Source organism: Perca fluviatilis, chromosome 23, assembly GCF_010015445.1.
Source record: "Perca fluviatilis chromosome 23, GENO_Pfluv_1.0, whole genome shotgun sequence".
Lineage (NCBI taxonomy): Eukaryota > Metazoa > Chordata > Actinopteri > Perciformes > Percidae > Perca > Perca fluviatilis.
The window spans coordinates 13,004,965-13,027,643 of record NC_053134.1 but is presented as its reverse complement, the minus strand read 5'-3'; the positions used below and the strand labels follow the sequence as shown (position 1 = coordinate 13,027,643).

At 41.3% G+C, this 22,679-nt stretch overlaps 1 protein-coding gene across 5 annotated transcripts; it reads right to left on the bottom strand.

The window, feature by feature from the left end:
* Nucleotides 1-4,696: 4,696 nt before the first annotated feature.
* Nucleotides 4,697-22,305, bottom strand: nrf1 (nuclear respiratory factor 1). Of its 5 annotated transcripts, XR_005638103.1 has the most exons (13): nt 22,158-22,305; nt 20,065-20,185; nt 19,726-19,870; nt 18,872-18,986; nt 18,558-18,684; nt 18,272-18,412; nt 15,602-15,760; nt 14,979-15,191; nt 14,747-14,845; nt 14,226-14,398; nt 11,793-11,914; nt 11,002-11,096; nt 7,384-7,519 (listed from the first exon to the last, which is right to left on the bottom strand). XR_005638103.1 is itself a non-coding variant. In XM_039791209.1 (12 exons), exons 2-12 carry the CDS (start codon nt 20,140-20,142, stop codon nt 7,359-7,361), a joined length of 1,533 nt encoding a protein of 510 aa, XP_039647143.1. In that variant the 5' UTR covers nt 20,143-20,185; nt 22,158-22,305; the 3' UTR covers nt 4,697-7,358. The 5 variants fall into 5 exon arrangements, 4 of the variants coding, with proteins under 4 accessions (XP_039647143.1, XP_039647145.1, XP_039647144.1 ...); XM_039791209.1 differs by lacking the exon at nt 11,002-11,096 and having other exon boundaries at nt 4,697-7,519; XM_039791211.1 differs by lacking the exon at nt 11,002-11,096 and having other exon boundaries at nt 4,697-7,519; nt 14,226-14,383.
* Between the last annotated feature and the right edge of the window lie 374 nt (nt 22,306-22,679).

Sequence of the window (22,679 nt, the reverse complement as noted above, 5' to 3'; positions counted from 1 at the left end):
GTAGTGCCAATATAGGACAAGACAGACTTCCATCGCTTTTGCATAATCGTGAATTGTAAACTTATCTGTATTTGCACATATTTTGGTGTCTCAGTTAAAAATTGCTCATGATTGATCTCTGAATTCTCCTCACTGTCATTTTCTCCTTTCAGTTGTCCTTTCATGTAATTTGGTATTCATTGCCTGACTATGTAAAAACCTTCAGTGGATGTGCACCCAGATTTTTGAAGACATGTTATCAGCACAAGAGAGCCAAAGACTTCATAAAACAATCAGTTGATTTCCCCCATTTTCCTGTCCCATCTTTTCATTAAAGGTAACTCCTCTTGCTAAGCAATTCAGATGCCATCTCATCTTAGCGATTTTCTCGTATCAGTCTGAATCACTCTACATCCCAACAATCCATGTTTGGGGCGCACGTGGGTCTGAAGAGGCCCAGCGGCTCTCTGGTGGTGTTTGGCAATGGTAGAACTCACACTGGTGAGGTAGATGGATCCGGTGGTTCTAGACTTGCCAACTACTGCTTGAGAGTGTCCACCAGCTAAAAAAAAATGATGCAGAGACAAAACCAGCCTTCCCGTCCCAAGTAGAGAGACATCTTAAGGACATATTAGTGAGTGAGTGAGTGGCTGATGGTGGTGAAGGGTGGGGTAAGACTCTGTTCCTCCCCTGCACACCCCAGCCTCAAAGCTCCAGTGACTCTTTGAAGGACTGTCTGCATCGCGGTCGAGCATACAATGTACCAGACCTGGGTCAAGCACTGACCGAGGAATCCAGGTAAAAACCCTTCTTGAATCTACCAAAGAGGAGATGAAGGAGGCAACCTATGGAGATATATGTGGAGATATATGGACGCAAAGGATTTTTAAGCTTTGAGACAATGGAAATGTGGATTTTGCAAAGGACTGCAACTCAAAAACAACGTCAAGATATGTTTCTCATATTTACTCAATTCTGCGTTAATATTGATACGATGTATATTTGTAGAGTTTACAATGCAATCAAAGCAAATACCTCTACCAAAATCACTTCCTCAGACGATACTGCATGTTTACTATCTTCTTCCCCAAACCAAGATGTCATAACATGTCAGTGTTCAAGCTTTTCATTCTGAAATAAGAACTCAGTTAAAGGTGTAATATGTAACATTTCCACATTAAAATATCTAAAAACGACTAGACCTATGTTATGTATTTTGTTGAGTTGTGTACTTGCATTATCCTAAATGTTTCCAACAATGTTCAAACCCAAATAAATCTGTAATTTTATTGAGGGGAACAGTCAATTAACGTTACATTTGGTTGTCTGTCAATGGCGTCATGTCCCTTTGCGCGTGCATCCGTGTAGATATATATATATATATATATATATATATATATATATATATATATATATATATATATATCTGGATCTTAAAGCAACACCAAAGCACTTTTCCTCTTCGGTCCCCCTACAGGTTGGAAGCGGAAATGTGTCCATTATGTCTCATTCGAACTACAGATCCGCTACTCGATCTGGCAAACTTGCATAGTGCGGTTATAGACGATAGAGGGCCACAAAGTGAATACAGCAGTGCCGTTCACCCTGTTACGAGTTGATGAACCACTGAAACGATTTTGGAAACATTATTTTAAGGTACAAAAGAATCTTTGGTGTTGCTTTAAATTATCAGAGAAACAAGCTGAAGCATTAACAGCAGCTCGGCTCCAGCCCCCTCCGCCGATGAGCCAAACAGCGTAGGAGAAACACAGTGTTTAGCTGCTTTAAATCAACTGGTCCATTTGATTTGGAGAGGAGGGAACCTCTGCAGATGATTCTAGAAGAAATTCTAGGTGCAATGGTGGTCAAGACAACAACTCCCCTGATCCCAAGCTACTTCACAATGTCACCAAACTGCGTCTTTTGGTTTTGTTTTGATCGAGAGACTCCAAGCGGCAGGAAGTTACATAGTGTACATTTAAAGAATTAGTCAAAAGAAATTTACTTGTTAACTAGATTGATAATTGATTATGTCATTTACTATGCAAAAAATAGAAACATTTGCTGTGAGCATTTGCTACTATTATCAGTTTTATAATACTATAATTTCAGTATCTTTGACTTTTGGACTGTTGATCAGACAAAACCACCAATTTGACTCATCACCTTGGACTCCTCTTGGAAGTTGTGAAGGGCATTTGACCACAGTACAATTTTTCATGATGCAGACTAGAAAAACGTATGTATTATTTGAAAAAGTGATGGTAATCATTAGTTGCGTCCTTACATGGATTTAATGAAAGAAATATTTCATGCCCATCATGTTACGATGATAATGGATTCTTCTGTTCAACAGTCAGACTTGTCTTCAGGTTTGCCAAGCAGAGTTAGATCAAGTGAGTGCATCCCTGCAGCCTGAGGGACTCACTGGTCGACTTCACATATAGAGGTTTAGGTATAGAGCTATTCTGCCTTCAGCCAGCCATCAGGGGATTCCTCTCTTAGCTCTGTGGCATAATTGGCAAACTGTGCGGTGTCATCTTACCCTTTTCTTTCAATGCAGCCTTTTTTCCCCTCCCCTCCACGGAAAGGGTGGTGAGCGAGGGAGTCTTTCTCAGATGTTGGTTTGGTTTGCTGTAACAGTCCATTGATGGTATGGCTTGAAAGGCTGCTACATACTGAGCTCCATATATCTGGGTCAGGGTCTGCTAATGTAGGTGGCACAGGGATCTGGGGATTAAAATCTCTTTATCTGCCTTTGCATAAATCCTGCTTTATAGCCTACACTTCAGCTTGAGCTAATATCATTTGTATTGTTACTGTATTATTGTATTGTTATTAGTTTGCCTGCAGGCTAGCTATATCTGATCTACGTGGACGTTGTCATCAGACCTGTGCAGGGGCTCTACTGCTTTTGTGCCGGTTGGCCTTTAAAACAGAAGGAGAGTGGGTAAGTGCTGACATTGTAGTGATTCTAGTTGACATAAAAGAGCTCGGCTCAAGCTGTTATTCACCGGACAACTGATTCGGCTTAACTGTGGTTGTGTCTGATGTTACAGAACATATGCACACACACATATTACATATATAGTGTGTACATGTAACCACACAGTCTGGGCTTTGATAATGCCACATGAATGTAAGAATTGAACATGTTCTCAGTTTGTTCTTTGTGTGCACCTGCTGACTTTTAACACTCAAATGATATGTTTTATTTGATCATACAAATTTCCTTATCTGTGATGCAAATAAATACTTTCAAAAGACTGATCCGTGTGTCAGACTCCCTCTAATGATCTTCTCTGCAGCAAAGTGCATTGTGGGATAACCCTTATCAATGCAGGCCTTCTCCAGATGGGCCGAGCAGCTCAGGTTACACCGCATTTTTCAGTGCCCCCTCTATCCCACAGCCCCCCTGGCCCCTTTCTCCATCTCTCTCTCTCTCACATACACACACACACACACACACACACACACACACACACACACACACACACACAGTTTCCTGGGTGTGTAGAGTTGGGCTGAGACAGTGCTTTGCCTGTGTTCTAATGTAGGCTGCAGAGCATTAGTAAAATGAGATTATCATCGTTCCTAACGCAGTGTCTGGGCTGGAGATGGACAGAGGTGTGAGTTGGGAAGGTGAGGATGCCATTATTAGACTATCGGACTACATTATGGGGGAAGATGCTTCATCATGTCTGCTGATGCTCAGATTTCAGAGAAAATGCTGCATAGGCCCAAATGCGTGCGTGAGATTGATTATTATAGTTTTTCTGGATTTTCACAAATTTTCTCAGGGCAGGTCAGACATGGATCAGCAGAAGAGGGAAATTATTTTTGTGAATGGTTAGACAGTGACAGATGTCTTTAAGGAACATCATTTCAATTTTGCAGGTTACATAGTCAATTTCCTTGTGTAAGAAGGATGTTTTTGTTGAAGTTGTGACCCAACCCTATACTCAGAATGAGGGGTAGGAGATTATTTCTCCTGCCCCTCGTTTGGGGTTTTTACATGTGCGTGTGCCGATGTAGGAGTGTGTGTGTGCATGTGTGCGGCGGTGTAGAGCCTGGGATGCACGTATTAAGAAACGATTAGTGGAGATTAAAGCTCTGCCCTAGAGCCTGCCTGCACGACCCCAGGCAACAAGAATGACCAACCCCTCCCCTCTCACCCTGCAGTGCCCCCTGTGGAGCCAGGCTACTGAAGTCCTGGCTACAGGCTTGTCCACCGGCTGTGGAGAATCAATAGCGCTGCCTTTCCTCTGACCACTAAACATATTGCCCCCAGGACCGAGCACAAGCACTCACTGCAGCCTGACTGCCTAGATTGGATGGTTTTAATGACATCCAATCAGGTTCAAAGTCAGTCAGACGGATGTGATGATTGGAAGAGTGCACTGCGTTGTGTCGTGCACGATGATGTAACTTGTAACAGTGTAACACGCAATGCAGCATAGACTTGTAAACATAGCTGTGAGGCCTAGAAGGGGGACAGTGCAGGTGAAGTAATCAACCAACAAATGTGTATTCACCCAGAACATTTCGACTATGACTCCACAGAGTTTTGGGACAAAAAAATTCTATAATTTTATAATGGCATTCTTAAAGAATACTTTTTAAAAGAGAAAATGTACAGCATATTTGGCATTGAATAATGATAAAAAATGATGACGATAATTTATGATATGAAGAGAGTAGTGCAATATTGGCTGTGGATTTGTGAAAAATAGCAACTTTATTTAGTCAAAGACACTATTACTCGATGTTGGCCATAGAGAGCATTTTTCAAGTGTTGGATCATTGTCAACCATAATCCTTCCATCCTTAAAATACAACACACATTTTCTCATTTAGTTCATCATTTTGCAATAACAAAAATTTAGTCCATTCTGGTTACAAATATTTTAGTTCATATTTTGGATTGAAACAAAAAAAAAAGGTTTATTTGTCACTAAAAAATAGTGTCATTTTAAATGGTTATATTAAAACAAAAATGTCTTCAAATACATCAATACCTAGGATTTAAACAGCTGAAGGCCCCATCTTAAGACAAGAGTTGACATCATCACTGCGAGACAAGTTCTGTCCTATTTGAAGCTGTGCTATTTCATAACTCAGTTATGTTCAGCTTTAATGATACAGTTGAAAGGTTTCAATGCACTTTGTGTAAGTGTAGCTGAGCGGAAGGTGCAGAGAAAGAGAGAGACAGAGATGGAGGAGGGAGAGGCTTAGGTAGCATGAGGTGTAGGCATTTTTCCAAGAAAGCACGCTAATAAGGCTTTTTTAATCTGCAGTGACAGTTTGACGCGCATGCGTGCCACACACCTACAATGACTCAACATTATATAAAGTTTTCTCTCCCCTACAAAGACCCATAGCATACCCTTGAGTGTTTTCCAGCTCACACAATGGGTCCAATCTAAAAATGACAACGTAAAACAAGAAAGAAAATGGGATCTTTTCATCTGTGTGAATGCAAGCTGGTTCCGCTTTAATCTGGAAGTAGAGCGGGATATACACTGACGCCTGATAGATTAAGGCCTGAACGCTTCTCTCTCTGTTCTACTCTGCAACAGAAGGGCCCGGCTAGCAAATCCCAGGCTTTAAAGCAGAGGAGGTTCAGGCAGCTTATGATGTAATCATGGCCCTGTCTGTCACGGCAGGGAAGGTGGGGGTGCTGTATAGGAGAGTTTGGAAGTTATCAGATTTTGTGACAATTATTTTATTATGGGACAAAATGCAGAGAAATGTGGCGTTCCTCAAAAATCTAAGATCCAGTTGTATAGTTGTGAGTACCGATATGTCTAATGCTTCCTGTGTGTGTATGTCTCTTGTGCTATAATGGAAGAGGTGGGACAAGGTCATTGTTTTCAATACAGTTTCAAGTCAAGACAGACCAGTCCAAGTCAGCTCCCAAATCATGTATCTTAAGTTGCTAAACAAAATGCAACCTAAACAAATTGATAAGACACACCGCCAACAATATATCACCCAATAAATTAAGTTTATGATACTACATATAATGTGTTAGCAAACAATAGCTCAGCAGACATGGAGCAAAAATAAGCACTGATTTGTGCTTTTGGGCTTCCTGGCAAATGAAGCCCAATATTCACAATTTCACAAAAAATAGGCTATCTGGTTCAACCTTGCTAGATACTCAACTGTATTGTCCAATGTTGTCACCATTTGGTGTTTGAGTTTTGTGCATTGGGTTTAATAGCGTAGTTGCTGAATACAGCTGCCTACAGGGGTTGAAAAGAGATGTGAGACTTCACTATACAGTTAAAAGATGCTAAAAGGCTTTAATGAGCTGCAGTACTACCCTTATCTAATGTAGTCATTTGATTCAATATTAATATGAAAAACTGACTACCGTAGCGTTAGCATTTTATGTTTGCATTGATAGTTATGCTGTTGGATGAACAGTGCACTAGTAATCATAAGAGAAACTGAATGAATGGTGAACAGCAGCCATTTTATTGGACTTTATTTTTTAAATTGTGGTGAAAGTTGAACCAACTGTTAAGCTGCATGAAACTAAGTCGATTCTTGGCAAGCAAATTTAGGTTGTTCCAAGATTTAAAGAGATGCCTTTTTGATATTTGCATCACAAATACTGCAGCTCCTGTCCAAATATGACATGATACAAGTTAATGTTAAAAAAAAAAATAACATACCAAGGGATGCTCCTATCCATGCACTGTAAATAAATGGATTTGGTAGACAAAATAGCTGCTTCAGGAAGGGAGCTCAGCAGTAAAAAACATCTTGATGTATATCCTGAGTCTTCACAAATCTTGGCTTGTGCGTGGACTACAGTAAAACAGCACAGGGAAAAGGACAAAACATAATATTTCCTCATCTAATGTGAGAAATGTCTGGGAGCTCAGATGCTGTTCTAGAGCTTTAGGGAAGTTGAGGTGGAAAGAGTGACATTTAGAATAGTGATCAAGGATATGGATAACAGAGGAGGAGTGATCTCTGACTATGGCACTGAATTGTAAATGCATCCTAAAAACAAAACAGTCAAGCACATAGACGATAATAAAAATCCAGAACAGTGATAGTTACACACTTTGGCTTTTTGGTTCATCTTTGTTTTATGTAAAGATTAATTGTAAAGAAATAAATACTAAATACTCAACATCACAGAGCTAACAAAAAAAAACCACGAGCTAAATTGGAGAAAAATCATACCGACAAAAGCAATATCTTTACATAGTAAACACATTGATAACTCACTTTTGCTACCCCTCCAGCTGTACATTTAAAAATATATTTGACATTGTACACAGCGTGACGTCTTGGAAGCCAGTAGGATAATCAAATCTCCAAGGTGGCAGTGCCTCCTACTGCTTCCAGGGTCTTAATTGTCACTGTTCCAGGGTCACAACCTCCACCGCTTGGCCGTCAAGCGTGACAGTGTTATCTATGCGTGTGGCAACAGGTGCCATGGCAACCTGGACGGGCCGATTGCCATGGGCGAGGCTGGTCACTACAGTCTGGTACATGCTGACTGGGATCTGGACCAGACCTGAGGAGAAGACACAGAGATGTTTTAGATTTAGACACACGTCACCATTAACCTGTTTGTGTTAGGGTTGAACACCAAGTATCCCAGTAGCTGTAATTAGTAATCAATTAATCTATTAGTCGGATATAAAACTAACTGGCAACAATTCCAACAACTGATTATTTATTATTAGATTTAAATTAAAATTTACCAGGTAGCATTTGGTAGTGCAATAGTTTTTTTTATTTGTCGTTTTTCCTCTTTTTTTTCTATGATTTTAAATTCCATATCCTTCTGTTTTGGATAGTTTTTCAGATAAAACAAGCAATTGAAGACATTGCCATAGGCTCACAGAACGTGTTATAGGCAAGTTTAATAATCGATTAATCATTCGTGTCATTTATCAGTGAAACATGCATAACATTTGCTGGTTGGAGATTCTCGAATGAAAGGGATTTGCGACTTTTTTGTTTTATGCAATTGTAAATCGACTGTTTAGATGAAACAAACAATGTCATGACGTCACCTCGGGCTCGGGAAATGGGCATACCTCACCTATTTTCTGAAATTTTATAGACTGAACAATTCATTGTTTAATGAAAAAAGTAATCAACATATTAATTAATATAAAAAATAATTATTAGTTGCTGCTCTGATGCTAACAAATACTGCTTGTTAAGTCTTTGGCCAAAGGTAATCTTGTAACTAAAGTTTGTGTCTGACACAGTACTTGGGAGGCAGTCAAGTCCAGGTAGTTGTCTGTGACAGGAGACAGCCATGTTACAGAGACGGCATTTCTGAACAATGGTCCGATTGAGCGATCTCAGCTCACTTCCCCCATGCCCAGCTGTGTGTTTGTATGTGTGTCTCTGCCTGTAGGGATTACTGCTGCAGTCACGTGGGCCTCTGCCCCACCCTGCAAGCTGTCACAGTGTCACAGCCAGGCAGGCAAGAAGGTCAGTGTTAGGGATGGCAGTGGCTCATGCCCGCTCCCGTTACTGTGAGCTAAGACACTGCACTTTAAACGCACCGAATACACACTACCAATAAATCCTTTCAAATTCCTACGATGTTTAAAGATTTTGAAAAAGAAAAAAAGTACAAAAATATATATTGCATGTTCATAATTATTCACTCTCTCAAGAGTCCCAGGCCCCTTTTGATAGGTCAGCTTGTAATTGTTGGTCATCTAATGTGGGCCCTTGCTAAGCCCACTCATCAGTGATTTGTGACAGGGTTAAGTTTTGCTGAGGTAATTGTGCTGGCGGTGATTATGGAGGAGAGAAGAGGGCATTGGGCCGGGCACGGTGAAGTACAGACACTGCACAGTTACTGAGTGAAGGGCCTCATTGGGTCACTCAAACATAGTTACTTAGACATTAAGGGTCGTGCGTGGTGTGGCGTGTGTATGTCTGCATGCCTGTGTCAGCAAAGGGTTGCTACACAAGCCAATCAGCGGTGTCTGGGCAGGTGCACTTCAAACAGAGCGCTCCACTCTTGTGTAGCACTTCAGTGATTAGCTAAGGTCAATCGTTGGGAGAAGGACTGGCTTTAGCAGCTCTATTGGTTGTTTAAGTGAGCTATTGCAGCCAAATGGCTCCTTATGGTTTAGGAAGCAAGATGCCAAAAAACAAAGGCACAGATGTCAGATTTGAATAACTTGAATTTAAATTAATGTATAAATGTACAAATACACACTGTACATATTTTTGCATTTTGCACAATGTTTTAGTTTGTTATGAAACTTTCTCTGATGAAATTCAATTTCCCTTTGACTAACCTGATTTCATGAAAAAGTTAAATAGTTTGTTGATTGTATAAACTGGGTGCTACAACTAGAAGGTTGCTTTAGGTAAAAAGCCTCTAGAGATCCACTGATTTGAAAAAAAAGACAGATTTGTTGTTCAATATATTAACCCGGTTAGAGAAGACTGTGCTAGAGCATAGAACCAAATAGGTATGCAGATACACTTGCATGAATTTAGAAAAAGCCTGTGTGCGTGTGTGTGAGCATGTATAAAGCCAAGCAAGAGAACCTGGGGTTGTGTGCTGAAGGCTGCCCTGGTGTTTAGACCCTGGACTGATAATGGAGTGGATTGTCACTCTTTAGGAGGGACCATGTGGGACCTGCTCATGCCCATGGACTAGTGTACTTTGTGTGAGTGTGTTTATCCCACTGTAGGATGGTGCTGATTATAAGAAATGGTACATAAGAAAAAGATTGACAGCCTGACAAGATGTGTGTAACTAAACCTTTTGTCTGGGTAGACCTTCCTGTTATACTGTATGTGGCAGAGATAGACTTTGATGTTTACATTTGTTTGCATTATCAACTGGGGTTTAATAATTAATTTGTTGTATCATTGCATTGATTATAAATGACCAAATCATCAATCTGCTAAAAGAGATGTATGAATTGATGTGTTTTGGCTCCAGCAATAATCAACATGAAAGGATAACAATTTTAATAACAAATAAACATTTAAAAAAAATGCGTACATATAAAATAAAGATAAATAATAATGCATAAAATCATGGTTTCCAAAACTGGATTGAAAAATAAAAATACCATTAGTTTTTGAATTGCACTTGCAACTTGAACCATCAAATTGCTATTAAGCCAGCAAGACTTAATTCTGTATTTCACGCTTAGTTTCACTTGTATATCTGTATTTATGCGCAATAGGCCACTGATATTTCCAGACTTCATTTAGTAATTAACATTAGCAGCGTGTCCCCTGATGTTAATCATTGACAAGCAGTAGCTTTAAATTCCACCCTTGGGATATTGACTGAACATATGCTAAAAAAGGCTGTTATTGCTATCCAACAAGGATGTGAGGATGTCATTACAAACTGGTCCAATCCCAGCAGACACACATTGCCAACATCGCCACAGCATTACATGCAGCATGCATGTAAGGAGGTTGACGATGGGGTCATGCAGCTAACGTATCATTAAAAGAAGGGAGTATTTCTAAAAGATACACACATATAAAAAACACACCATCTGTCACATCAGCACAGAGTAGATTAGAGTGTAGGAGCTCAGAGGGCGCAGTGCTACTGCAGGGAGGCTTACACTTAGTCAGACTAATTAGACATGCCATTGGCTGCGGAGCACACACAAGTACCAATTAGTAAAGATGTGATGTAAAAACAGTCTTGATAAAACATATCAGTTTTCTGTTATTGTATTTCCATTTGTCAAAATAGAAAAACTCTGTGACAAAATATTCCCAACTTCCTTTTGGGAGATTACTTGAGTCTCCTACTGCTTGAATTAGGTTGAAATAAATATAGGTGGCAAATTTTGCAGTTGTCAACATTTTGTGACTTCTACATTCATCTGCTCAGACCACTGATTTGAATAAGATATAGAAAATGTGGTTTAACCCTAATCTTCTGGGGGTGTGCTAGTGTCTGGATTCTGGGAGTGTAATTTATAGACTATATAGTTTTTTTCATATTAAAACTACATATTTATTTATATAAAAACTGACCTATTGTTACTATGATTCCCGTCCCGCCCGTTCCTGTTGACTTTTGTTCCTGTTCCGTCCCAGTCATGTGATGAATAGTGAAATTGACTCCCATCCTGCGGGAATCCCACAGGAATCCCGTGACCCACAGGATTCCCGAAAAAATGTCAGCCTCTAATTCATAACTCTCTGAAATCACAATTTACTACTCACTAAAAAGTAAACTACTGAGTGTATATAGGGATGTGTGCACAATTAAGGGAAGAGTGATTTGAGATGTACATATATTATAGCTAGGGTTTTAGTAGCTGAACTTGCTATTTATTAATGACAGCTATGAATTCAACAGCTAAACAAGCAAAGGCATTTTGATGATACTATATCACATGCTTAATTTGTAAATCAGGAGATCCCAGTACACAGAGAGGGTGCTGTCAGTTCAGGGGGAGAGAAAAAGTCAGGGAACGCATCAAAAATCCACAGTGCCTGGAGCACATTGGACAACATGATAGCTGTTAAAACTAAACAAAACTGTCATCACAAACAAAGCATTTATTTACATTTAATAATCAGAGCATTTACAATAATCACTCAAATTCAGCTGGGGTAGGCACGTAGAAACAGCTGTTTACGTCCGTTTGCAGCTCTCTTGCTCTCTCTGGCAACATCAACCTGAATATTCTGGGGGGTCGCGACTCAAATAGGTTGAGAACCACTGCCATAGACAATAACAAAGGTGTCCTTATACTGTATATGACTGTAAATGCTGTCATTGGAGGTGCATTTTGCATGTTGTTTGAATGGATATGTACCTGTGGCATCTTGAACCCCTGCCAGTGCCCCAACAGCAGCTGCTGTCTCTGCCAGGACAATCTGCCCTCCGCCTTGTAGAGTAGCCTCCGCCAACGTCGCTACAGCATGGGCTGCTGCCTCACTGCAACACACACACACACACACACACACACACACACACACACACACACACACACACACACACACACACACACACACACACACACACACACACACACACACACACACACACACACACAGTGTGCAATATGTAAAAACAGGCAAATAAACCTTTTCTGTGCATATAATTTAGAATTAAAAAAACACAAGAGATGGATGTATATATTATGCTTACAGATAGAATCGTTTCTAAAAAGCAAAGTAAAACACACACACAGTCTGCTCACAAAGGCAAGGGTTATTATAGAGATGTGGGGTGAAGAGGTAGAAGTGTATGAGCTGTAAGAGGCTTTTCTAGTCGGGACTTATGGAGAATCTGTCACATCTCCCTAAAGGCCAGGTGCTACGGGTCTAACAAAGCAGTTTTATTAACCAGATCTATCCAGTGGAATTACCAGGAGCCTATTACCGCACCAGCTTCGTTATGAACTAATGGAACTGTTCACAGCTTGGTTGATAATCACATCTGAGATAAAACTACAGACAGTCAGATACGGAGGAGCTGAGCGAGTAAGCAGTAATTATGCACTCACACTGTTGTAAGTGGATGACACCCAACTGGATGCTGTTCGGTAAGACAATGGAAGCAAAGTCTGGCAACATCTGTAAAAAAGGCTTCTTATTGAGCCTTGAATACAGATATTGAATTTTGATCATTTTTGCTGTTAATCGTGGTGGCAAAGACAACATGGGTACACATTTTGTAGTTTAGCGGTAAACATTATGTAATCAATCTAAGGCTTACTGTGCAACAAATTACACCAATGAACACAAGATAATCAAGTATCATTTGTGGTCCACTCAGCAGAAAAGACAGCGGGAGAAAAAGGCTCTATTCTCCCTCTGGAGCTGGAAAGCAGAGACAAAATGTTCCAGAGCTTGTGGAGCAGAGAGCCTATAGTGGCTTGGCAAAGGTAAACAGGGTAGGGGAGGGGAGGGGAAGGAGGACTCAGGTGGGTGCAGGTAACAAGCCCCAATGGGACATACCCATACACATCTGAAATGATTGCCTTGACACTACTGCAGTAAAAAAGGGTTAAGGTTAACTACAGCTAACATGTTAGCACCTCAGAAATTGACAAGTTCAAACCAACTGTGTAGATCAGACTATGGAAAGCTACAGGTTTTAGCTGCAGCCAAAGACTCATTTTATTTATGGGCACACTTTCAACCTGCTGTATTCTTTGCGTTGTAATCAGATCCCGCAGACACTTGGCCCTCCAAGGGACATGATTTAAGATCCTGTTGTAGATCCCTCCTGAGTACAATTGTGTGTGGCTGATTTCCCTCTAGAAAAACATTACACCGACAACAACCCCTGTACATCTTTTTGTCACTGAAGTGGCTGTAGTTAAGACATTTGTCACTGGTAGTAATATGACTGAAAACAGGAACTATTTCCTGAATCTGCAGACAGCCTATTGCTCAAGGTCAGTATACTGCATATTTAACTCTCACAGTATTTTAATTACAGGACCAAGTACAAGTTTTAAAAGCTGTTATGTGTGATTTTATTTCAAACCTGAACTGACTGTGTTGCACTACTAAGCAATCAAGCATTTTACACATGCACTAGTGTTTCTTAAGTAAACAAAATCCTACTGAGTCGTCAGCAGATGGAAATATATGGTTAAGGACCAATTTAAATGTTGTGCACCTTGCCTCTATACAAGCTACAGGCAAATTAATTAGATGCTGAACTAGGATGAGAGGCAGTTGACTCTCATCTCCAGGGGACCCCGGTGACCTGCCCTGACAGTTGTCCCATTCTCATCCACTTGTTATTGCTGCCTATATAATTATGGATTCTTCTTTACTGCAGTGTTTGCTGCCTCCACCACCAGTAACTGAGGAACCTTGAGGATTATCATTGAAAGCTGAACACCAAACCATCCTAAAAGTACGTGTACATAAAAAAAAAAAAAGTAGGGTCTGGCTTGTCAGGCTAACAGCTTTATGCTTTGATGCCAACAATCCAACCTCTGTTTCCCCGCTATTACACATTTTCAAGTTTGAAGAGGTAGCATTTTTTTTTTACCTGAGGATACTAGCCATAGATGCACTTGATATCTACAAGATATTATGTTCTTAAACTCATGACAGGAGTCCACCTGAAATAGTGACATTTGATTACCTCCTGGTCTATATTATTAATTTAACACTCCTTTCTCATGTTGCCTTCAGCCCCTACAAAGTTAAAGCCACCTAAATAACATCAAAATGCTATTTTCTTGTGACTTGCAAAATAATGTATTCAAATCTCCCACACTCACCTGTTAAGAGCCATTGTGACGGTGGCTCCGGGCTGCATTTCGTGACTTGCGGCAACAGCGGCTTCTGCCAGGGATGCTACAGCCTGCGTGGCCTCTGAGGCCTGAGTGGTTTGGATTGTCATCTCGCCGCCCTGGAGGGTGGCCCAGTTCTGCTCCACCTCGAAAGGGACAATATATAATTTCAAACAGAAAGCAAATGAGGATCTGCGTTGAGGTAATTAAGAAAAAAATAAGAAAAATAACTATTATTGGATTGTTGGTACTCTGAGCTGTGTTTTCATTTTGTGGTGCTGAACGGAGAGCTCTTATTAAGTACACTTTAAACACTTCACCGTATTTGCTGCATAGTCTTTGTTTCTGTGACTCAGGCTCTATCTATCTGTTAGCTCTATCAATTTATGTGTTTGAGGAAATGAAGGAGTGGTTGATTTGGAGTTTATTACTGTAGTTTGTGTGTGTAGTAAATGGTCAGAATGTGTTTGTATTGCAGTATTAGAAAAAGTGATTAGAGGTATGCGTACCTCTCCGTCAGTTACTGTGGCGTAGTTGACCTGTGCCACCGTCACACCTGGCAGCTCTGAGGCATCTGCCAGGGTGGCAACTGTGTGTCCTGTGCCAACCTAAGAGAAAGAGGTGCAGTGACAAAAAAGGTTCATAAACGGTGTACTAAACCTTAGAATAACTGAATGAGATTTTGATTTGAAAAAGTGCAATCCTCAAGACTATAATGACCAAAAAGCAGCTAAAATGTACCTGGATGAGCGAGACTGTTCCGTCAGGGTTGTTGACGGTCTGTACCACAGTTTGCGATGGCACGAGATGAGTGATACTCTGCGCAGTGGTTAGGTGGTGCTGGGTGGTGGTTGTCGTGGTTATCTGGTCTTCAAAAGCATACAACAGATCCTCACGGCCATGCTGCTTGTAGCAGTTCTTAACGATAGTCCGCAATGCCTGCGTCCAAGACACCTTGGGAAACATAAATACAAGTTAATATGGCAAACTTTTCTGCAGACTAGTTTAAGGACTTCTGACATTGAATGTCACATTACAGATTAGAGTGCCCTAATTCACTCATGGCAACATTTTTGAGAACTGTGTCTTCAGATACCAAGTCATCAGATACCTTTGATGACATAGAATGGGATAAAATCTTAAATTATCCTCCCATAAATGCTAAATCAGAAGTTTGTGTAGTTGCCACTTTGGGACCTAATGTACAAAAAGATACATAGCATCTCTTCGAATATGCCTGTTAACTATTACTAGTATTCTGTATAGTGCAGAAATCGAGGCTAAACAAAAACAGAGGGGGGGCAACAAAAAACAGTATTTCCCTGCAAAGATCGACATCATCATTACACCAGTATTTCTCTCACCCTCTGTTTCTGCTCCTCTGTGCGGACGTCGCTGCGTACATTGGCCCAAGGGATATCCTCAGGCCACCACACTGGCTTACAGCTCTCCTTACCCCAGCCAGGCTTCCCTCGGCCCGTTGAGTACTTCAGCATCTCTGGGATGAACGCTCGCAGCTGGGCCTGAGGCAAAGGAGAGACGCATAGAGAAAAGAGATCACACAGACAACCAAAACTCCAAAATGGAAAGCCACAGTGTCTCTCTCAGACACACATAAGCACACACGCCCTTGAGCAGGCAACAGGAGGCGCGTATTGATCGGGTGCCTGCTGCAGGGTGCTGCGGTGGGCAAGGCCTGCAAATAGAATCAGGCTTTCTAAAAGGAGAACAGTGCGATCATATTTATTAACAGACCAATCTATGCTATGGCTCCAGCCTGATTGTGTTAGACAGACACCATGGGAACATCAGGGGAGATCCAACACGGTCCAGCAGTCAACCTGTCCTAGCAAAGGCCTCAGTGGAGGTATTAACAAGGACAATCTGGTCAATAATGTTAAAAAGAAAATCAGATTTACTTTGATCACTCATGGTGTGTGCTACTTTATGAGACTCAAGTTAATATCTCATTATTGTACATTGACTGTATCAATGAGTGCTTGTCCACTATATTTGAGTGTTCACAAACAACAAAGTAAGGGAGCCAAGCGTCTTTAGTGCATGACGTTAGAACGGGAAAAAAAATACTGTTATTGTGGGCTGATTGCTCTGTCCTAGGGACCAACACTCACATAGCATGACCATTCTTCCGAGGTAGGGCTTGTTTTTTTGACTAATTGTAAAAGAGATTTGTGGTGGCTGTTATTTGAGAGTGTGTACTGTGGTCCAAAGCAGGGAGAGAGAATAAGCGGGTCTTATCTGGTCTTATCTGATTTGCTCACTATTGATCAACGGGCAACATATATACTTCACGTGTGGCAGTGAGCAGCATACCTATTCACTCACCATCACCACTTCCAGGCCAGGCATGCGCTCACACTATCTGAAAGGCTGGGGTGGGGTTTAGTGCCAAATGTCCTCAGTGTCCTGGTAATATGCAAGCATCACCGGCGGATTATATTGCACAGTGAAGCACTGCAGCGTCTGCCTGTCTTGACATCACAGTCTAAATTTGGTTCCGGGAGAAATAAATCCATCCCTCCCCGCCTATACACAGTTCCTCAGTGCATCACAAAGAGATATGACAAAATGGATCTTGATAGAAAATGGATGGTCAATACTTTATCGCACCAGCTTTGGAAAAACACAGACCACAACTGGTGGCTGCAGTAAAGGGGCTTCACTTCAGTCGACACTTGGCACACTGACAAGACAACTTAGATTAGCCCCAGAAAGACGGATTTAGTAGCGAAAAGATGCTTGCATTTCCACCTGTGGCTCATCCATGTGTGGATGTATGTGGATGCATGTGGCCAGATGGCCTAATTACAGTAGCTAGTGAGTTAAGTGGCATGTTGTGCTCGCACCCACCACCCCACCCCCCCACAATCCTAATCCGCCAAGCAATGGTCCAATCAGCATTTAGGAAGGCAGCTATGTTGCTGGGTCCCTGGCCTTAACAAGGCTAGGGGGTAATTATGGGCTCAGGCTAGACCCGGATCACCTGCTACAGATGCTCCATATATTGGACTGGCCAGGGCCTCGACCTGCGTCACTAAACCTCACTTGGGATTTCTTCAGCTGTGTAAAGCCTACTGCAGATGTCCCTGCATAGAAGACAACAAGGCCTTGCTAAAGTGTATCAGGAGCATGAAGTCTGAATTAGCTCTCTTTCATCGCAGAGTTCTAATTTTCATACTTGCCATCTCCAAGATTGATCAACCATCCTGTCTGCAACACTTGGCACACACATACCTCTAAAAACACCCCACCCCCACACCTTTCCACCTGGCTTGGCCAAACTGAGTGAGGCAACAGGTTACTCATGATAATCTCATCCTACAGCCTCCAGAAAAACAAGCACCAACTAACACCTTCCCTCTGAGGACACAACAGGCCCTGGGATTGGCTACCGTACTCCCAGGGTTGAGGACCGTCTCTGAGGGCCACCGTCATGCTGGCTACTCTGACGATGATCCAGAGAATGCGTCAGCAGCACTGGGATGGCAGAGTAAACAAGCCGAGTTCCCTCAGGTCAAGAGAGTACTCAAGCTGCCAATGGTGCTAATGCTGCAGTGAGGGTTTTACCAAGAGCAATCTACTCTGCACATCTTCTCACTGGTACCACAGCCTGTCCTGTCTTTTTTTTTTCCAAATGCGGATGCTACTATGCATCAGACATACTGTCTGCTTGAATTACAATATCGAAGTCGCTCTTTACCAATAAAATGAATGAGTGTTTTGGAAATAACAACTGGTTAAACACGCATGAATCAAACTCATCAAGCGACACTGATGGACACAGCTAAAATGGAGTGGTTGACCTTGATACATATGGAGGAGCTAGCTAAGCTCACAATTATGATTCTGATTTGTTGCCAACTGGTGCCCTCTGCTGGGACCGTCGGCATTGTGTTTGTGTCTTAGACACCAAAAGGGAGTTTTGGATTTGTCAATTTTCAACAAAGGAACAGCTGTTTAATGGAACATATGTTGAACCATAATAGATAAGCAGAGAGAGTATTGAGCCTGACCTGGGTCATCTTGTCCACAGAGACAGGGATGCCATCGATGGTGAGTGGGGGCAGCTCTGAGGCTAGCTCTCCACCAGCGGGGGCATGTTCAGCCAGAGCGTTCTCCAGATCCTCCAATATCATGCCCTTATACTTCCTAACCTGGAGGATAGAAAATTAATTGACTTCATTTTGGAAGATTGTTTAATAATTTGAGTCTCTCATCAAGTACAAATACCAAACATTTGCTGATAAACATCTTCAAAAACTCAAATAATTGCAAATAACTGCTGACTATAACGCTCACCACATTCTCCAGAGGAGCAGCACCAAACACCTTGAACACAGGGTTGGGTTTTGAAGGAGAGATACACAGCACTATGGCCTGTTGGCCCACTCTAGTGGTGTACTCATCCAGGGTGGCTCGCAGTTTCCTGAAAACACACACACCATCCTTTATCTCCTGTTTCACAATAAAAGCCATGAAGTACAACAGCAACTCTGTCTGAGAGTGAACAATGATCTCTGCTGAAAAGTGATATTTCTGTCATTGAAACTGTTGAGGGATAATACATGGTAGAGGTATTGGGGAATGTTGCACTACTGGTGTTTTAAGCTCACCTGAGCAGACGCGTCTGCTGCCTCTTGCGGATGGAGGGGTTGGATTCAAAGATATGAGGCCTCTTTCTTTTCTTACCAGTTGCCACGGCAGCAGCAGCTGCCATGCCTACTGGCCCTGAGAGAGAAAGAGCAAGTTTGACTGTTAGTAAAAGAAGAGGCTACTACTCAAAATGAACAACATGCTGTAGATTGTCTTTAAATGTATTTTTCTTTCTGATTTGAGCTTACAATAGTTATATTGAATGTGTGAATGTCTCAATCTTCTCTTTTTCAATTTTTTGTGATTAACAATTTTTTTATTTTTCAATTTTTAACAAAATACAAAACATTCAACTCACAACATGAACATGCACCCCCCCCATCATCATCACCACCCACCCAAACAAAAATCAAGAAAGATAACACAGTAACTACAATATTCAAAACCATTCAACAGAATAGTAACAAAAAAGACAATAAACCAAATAAACATGTATAAATGACAACACCATACGCCCATGATGCATGTCTCTCCCCAGCACAAAGCTACTTAGGAGCCCTCCAGTACTTTGCCCATTTTCTAGTATATACATCCAATCTGGCGAACTGTTTATATGTATCCACGAAACAGTCCACTGGCACCACCTGTTGTTTAATTAAAAGCATTACACTGAACTCAGGTGGCTATGCAATGTTTTACTGGATGAGCAGAATTCATCAGAGATGCAAGATAAAAACATCTGCTTGTCTGCCAGACATTGGACGGGAAACTCCTTAAGTGTTCTTGGATGCTTCTTATGAAATTAGTCCCACTCCCACTCATTTGGAACCACCAAATGCTCGGCTTCTCCCTACTGGGTAGAGTCAAGACGTACCTGCGGCAGCCAGGTGAGCTGTGATCTCATCAGTGCCAGCTGAGTTGAGGATGTCCGTATCATCATAAGGATCATCATCTGGTGAGGACGTTGAGTCTTCCTCAGCGCTCATCATGGACGCTTCGGTAAAGGTGGCCACATGTACCTATAGTATACAGTAATAATCCAAATAGAATGGGTTTAAATTGACTGAGGCATTATTGTTTCTGTTCTAGTCTAACAATCTAACTAGCTGGTTGTTTAAATATCTTGTGAGTAATGGGACTTGTGCTAAAGAGGAGGACTGCCTCTTCATCCTTCCTGGTTTCCACTGTTTAATTATTCTGCTTATAAGGGCACCTGCTGGACCTGTTGGCTGACGGCGCTGGCCTCGATGGTGGTCATGTGTTCTGTCTGGTGAACGACGTGCTCGTCCATTATCGGCCGCCTGGTCTACACAGCTGGATCCACGTTACAATGACTGAGGAGAGAAAGAGGAAAAGAGCAGAGGCAGCATAAGATATTGACACTAACTGATGAACTATTTTACCCCTATATGGTGCCTGAGTAAATTCCATCTATTCATTAGAATCTAGCACAGAACTCGTAAAGGAGTAATTCCTGCTGTATTGGCAATTGATATACATCTTAGCAGATGCATATTATTGCACATACATAATGATGTAAAAAAATCTCAAAATCTACTATTATCTATATTGCAACAGGTGCTTGTAATCATATGATGGCATAGCTATGTCATGTTGATAACACATAATTTAAATGAAATACAAATTAATCAGAAATACTGCCTGGTACGTTAATCTTACAAGACACTGCAAGTATTTTGTGTATTTATGTGAACATAGGGACACCATGAATGCAAAGTTCATGGAATTAAGACCTTCAAACTCAAGCAATTTAGGACAAAACTGTGACCATGCACAGTTGTCATCGTCATGATTTATCACGAGATTCTGTTACATTAGTGCACAATAGTTATTACTCTTTTTACTGCCTAAAAAGTGTGTCTTAATAGTGGAAAGATATGCCCTGTTATTTTTGTGCTTCTTGTCTGAGTGTACTGGTAGCACCACTGTTGCTCTGCCTATAGGGGGCGTTATACTGCCTTAATGGAGAGTTTCATTAGGAATAACTGTCATCAAAGCATGATAAAATGTTTTATTTTCCCATGTGTTAATAAATCATAGGTCTTAAAATAAATGGATTTGCAAGATACACATTCAACACATTAATAGATATTGCTTAGCACTATTTAGATGCATATCATAGTTTCAAATTAGTTAAAAGCAATTCTGAACGTGAGAGTCATATTTAATAAGTCTAAATGCAGTCAGTGTTTGCATATTTATTGGTGAAATACATTTGTACATGGAGTGATATTATGGTCTGACAGAGGGGTGAAAATCACTCATACAATAAGGTTCAGCTAAACATACACAACATGCTTTTGTTCACTCAGACATCCACGACTCAACTAATACATGGTCAACGTAGACAAGCTTTTTGAGTGAAATGAACCACTGACTGGGGCAGTTCAATGTGGTATAACCCGTTCAGTTGATTCATGGTGGGCAGCTGGTATATGGAATATTTATTTGAACAGATCGTGTTCTCTTTGAAAGAGACTTGGACAGGAACGTTGTTACCTACCATAACAAAATTACAAAGCTAAATGTTTGTTATCAACAGCAGCCAGGCAGGTTTATTGGCCTGCAATATCCCCTTTAACAACTAGCTACATGGTCTGTAACGTTAGCTGCGGATAGGATCAATGGGATGATGCACGAATCGGTGCGCGACTCGACAATAACATTGATGTTTAATCATATCCATGGCCTGCAATAAGGCAAATGTCCTATCACCTTGTAAGTACGCATAATTTACTCTGTTAAATAGGCAACGATACTGCTCAGGCGTTACGGTGCTGTAATATTAGCAGACTTGCCGGGTCTGTAAATAACGACTGCCAAACTGAGCTAGCTACGCTAGCAATGTCCTACATTTGGCTAATAAGCTAGCTAGCTAACCATTTGGCGGTGTAGCTTTGGTCATCTGAATGAACATTAGCTTTGATCGTGAACAGCAGCAAGTTCCTGATGTTCAAACAATGAACACAAATGAATTCAGCAATGAAATGTAACGTTAAACATTGGTAACGCATCAGTTAGCATTAAACCCGCGCAATATGAAACAAAACACATCGCTACAACAGGCCCAGCGGCCTGCGTCTCGTCCACATCTATTCTACTCTTTCTGAGCTTGTTGTCGATACGCGCCTAGAACATGATTCCCCACAAGAGCCATATGTGTATCATGAACCTGCTCCAGTCAACATCTAAACAATCTGCATCTTTCAACACAACGCTGCCGGGTTCGATGATGCGGCTGCGCCGGGGCTGAAATAGATGGAGATTGCGCGGTAGGGCACTAACCTCAGAGCGGCTGCGCTACTTCGGGCCTGCGCCGTACAGTGGGGATGGAACCGAGCTCTAATGGACGACAGAGGGGAGCCAGCAGCAAACGCAGCAAACACAGCGAGAAGACCGCACACAACACTGATCTGCACTAGTGATGCCTTCAGGTGCCCCTCCTGAGCTTCTAACTCCTACAGTCACGATTCATACATAGACCATAGTAGACTATGATTCAGTGATTGATTCAGACATGCGTTTTGAAGCCCCTTTAGTCACAATACGTACGCAAAAGCACATATATATTGTTTATTTCTTTCGTTTCATCGAAAGTACATATTATGCTGATGAATAGACTACAAGGACGTGCCATTATGGCCAGAAAATATAATATATCATTTGACCAATAGTTGCAAATCTTTAGGGACAGTAATAAATAAGTAAGTAAGTAATTGAAAGTAAGTACAATGCATTTGTATAGCGCTTTTCAATGACACAAGTCACAAATGCTTTTACAAGGAATACATCATAAATGAAGTGGCC

Bases quoted from the DNA above. Each gene is read 5' to 3' on its own strand.
- nrf1 (XM_039791209.1), bottom strand. From the start codon at position 20,142: ATGGACGAGCACGTCGTTCACCAGACAGAACACATGACCACCATCGAG. The intron at 14,846-14,978 runs GTACATTTTAGC...TCTTTCTCTTAG, and splicing joins GAACAGTCTCGCTCATCCAG to GTTGGCACAGGACACACAGT. The intron at 14,399-14,746 runs GTACGCATACCT...TTGAAATTATAT, and splicing joins CCACAGTAACTGACGGAGAG to ATTGTCCCTTTCGAGGTGGA.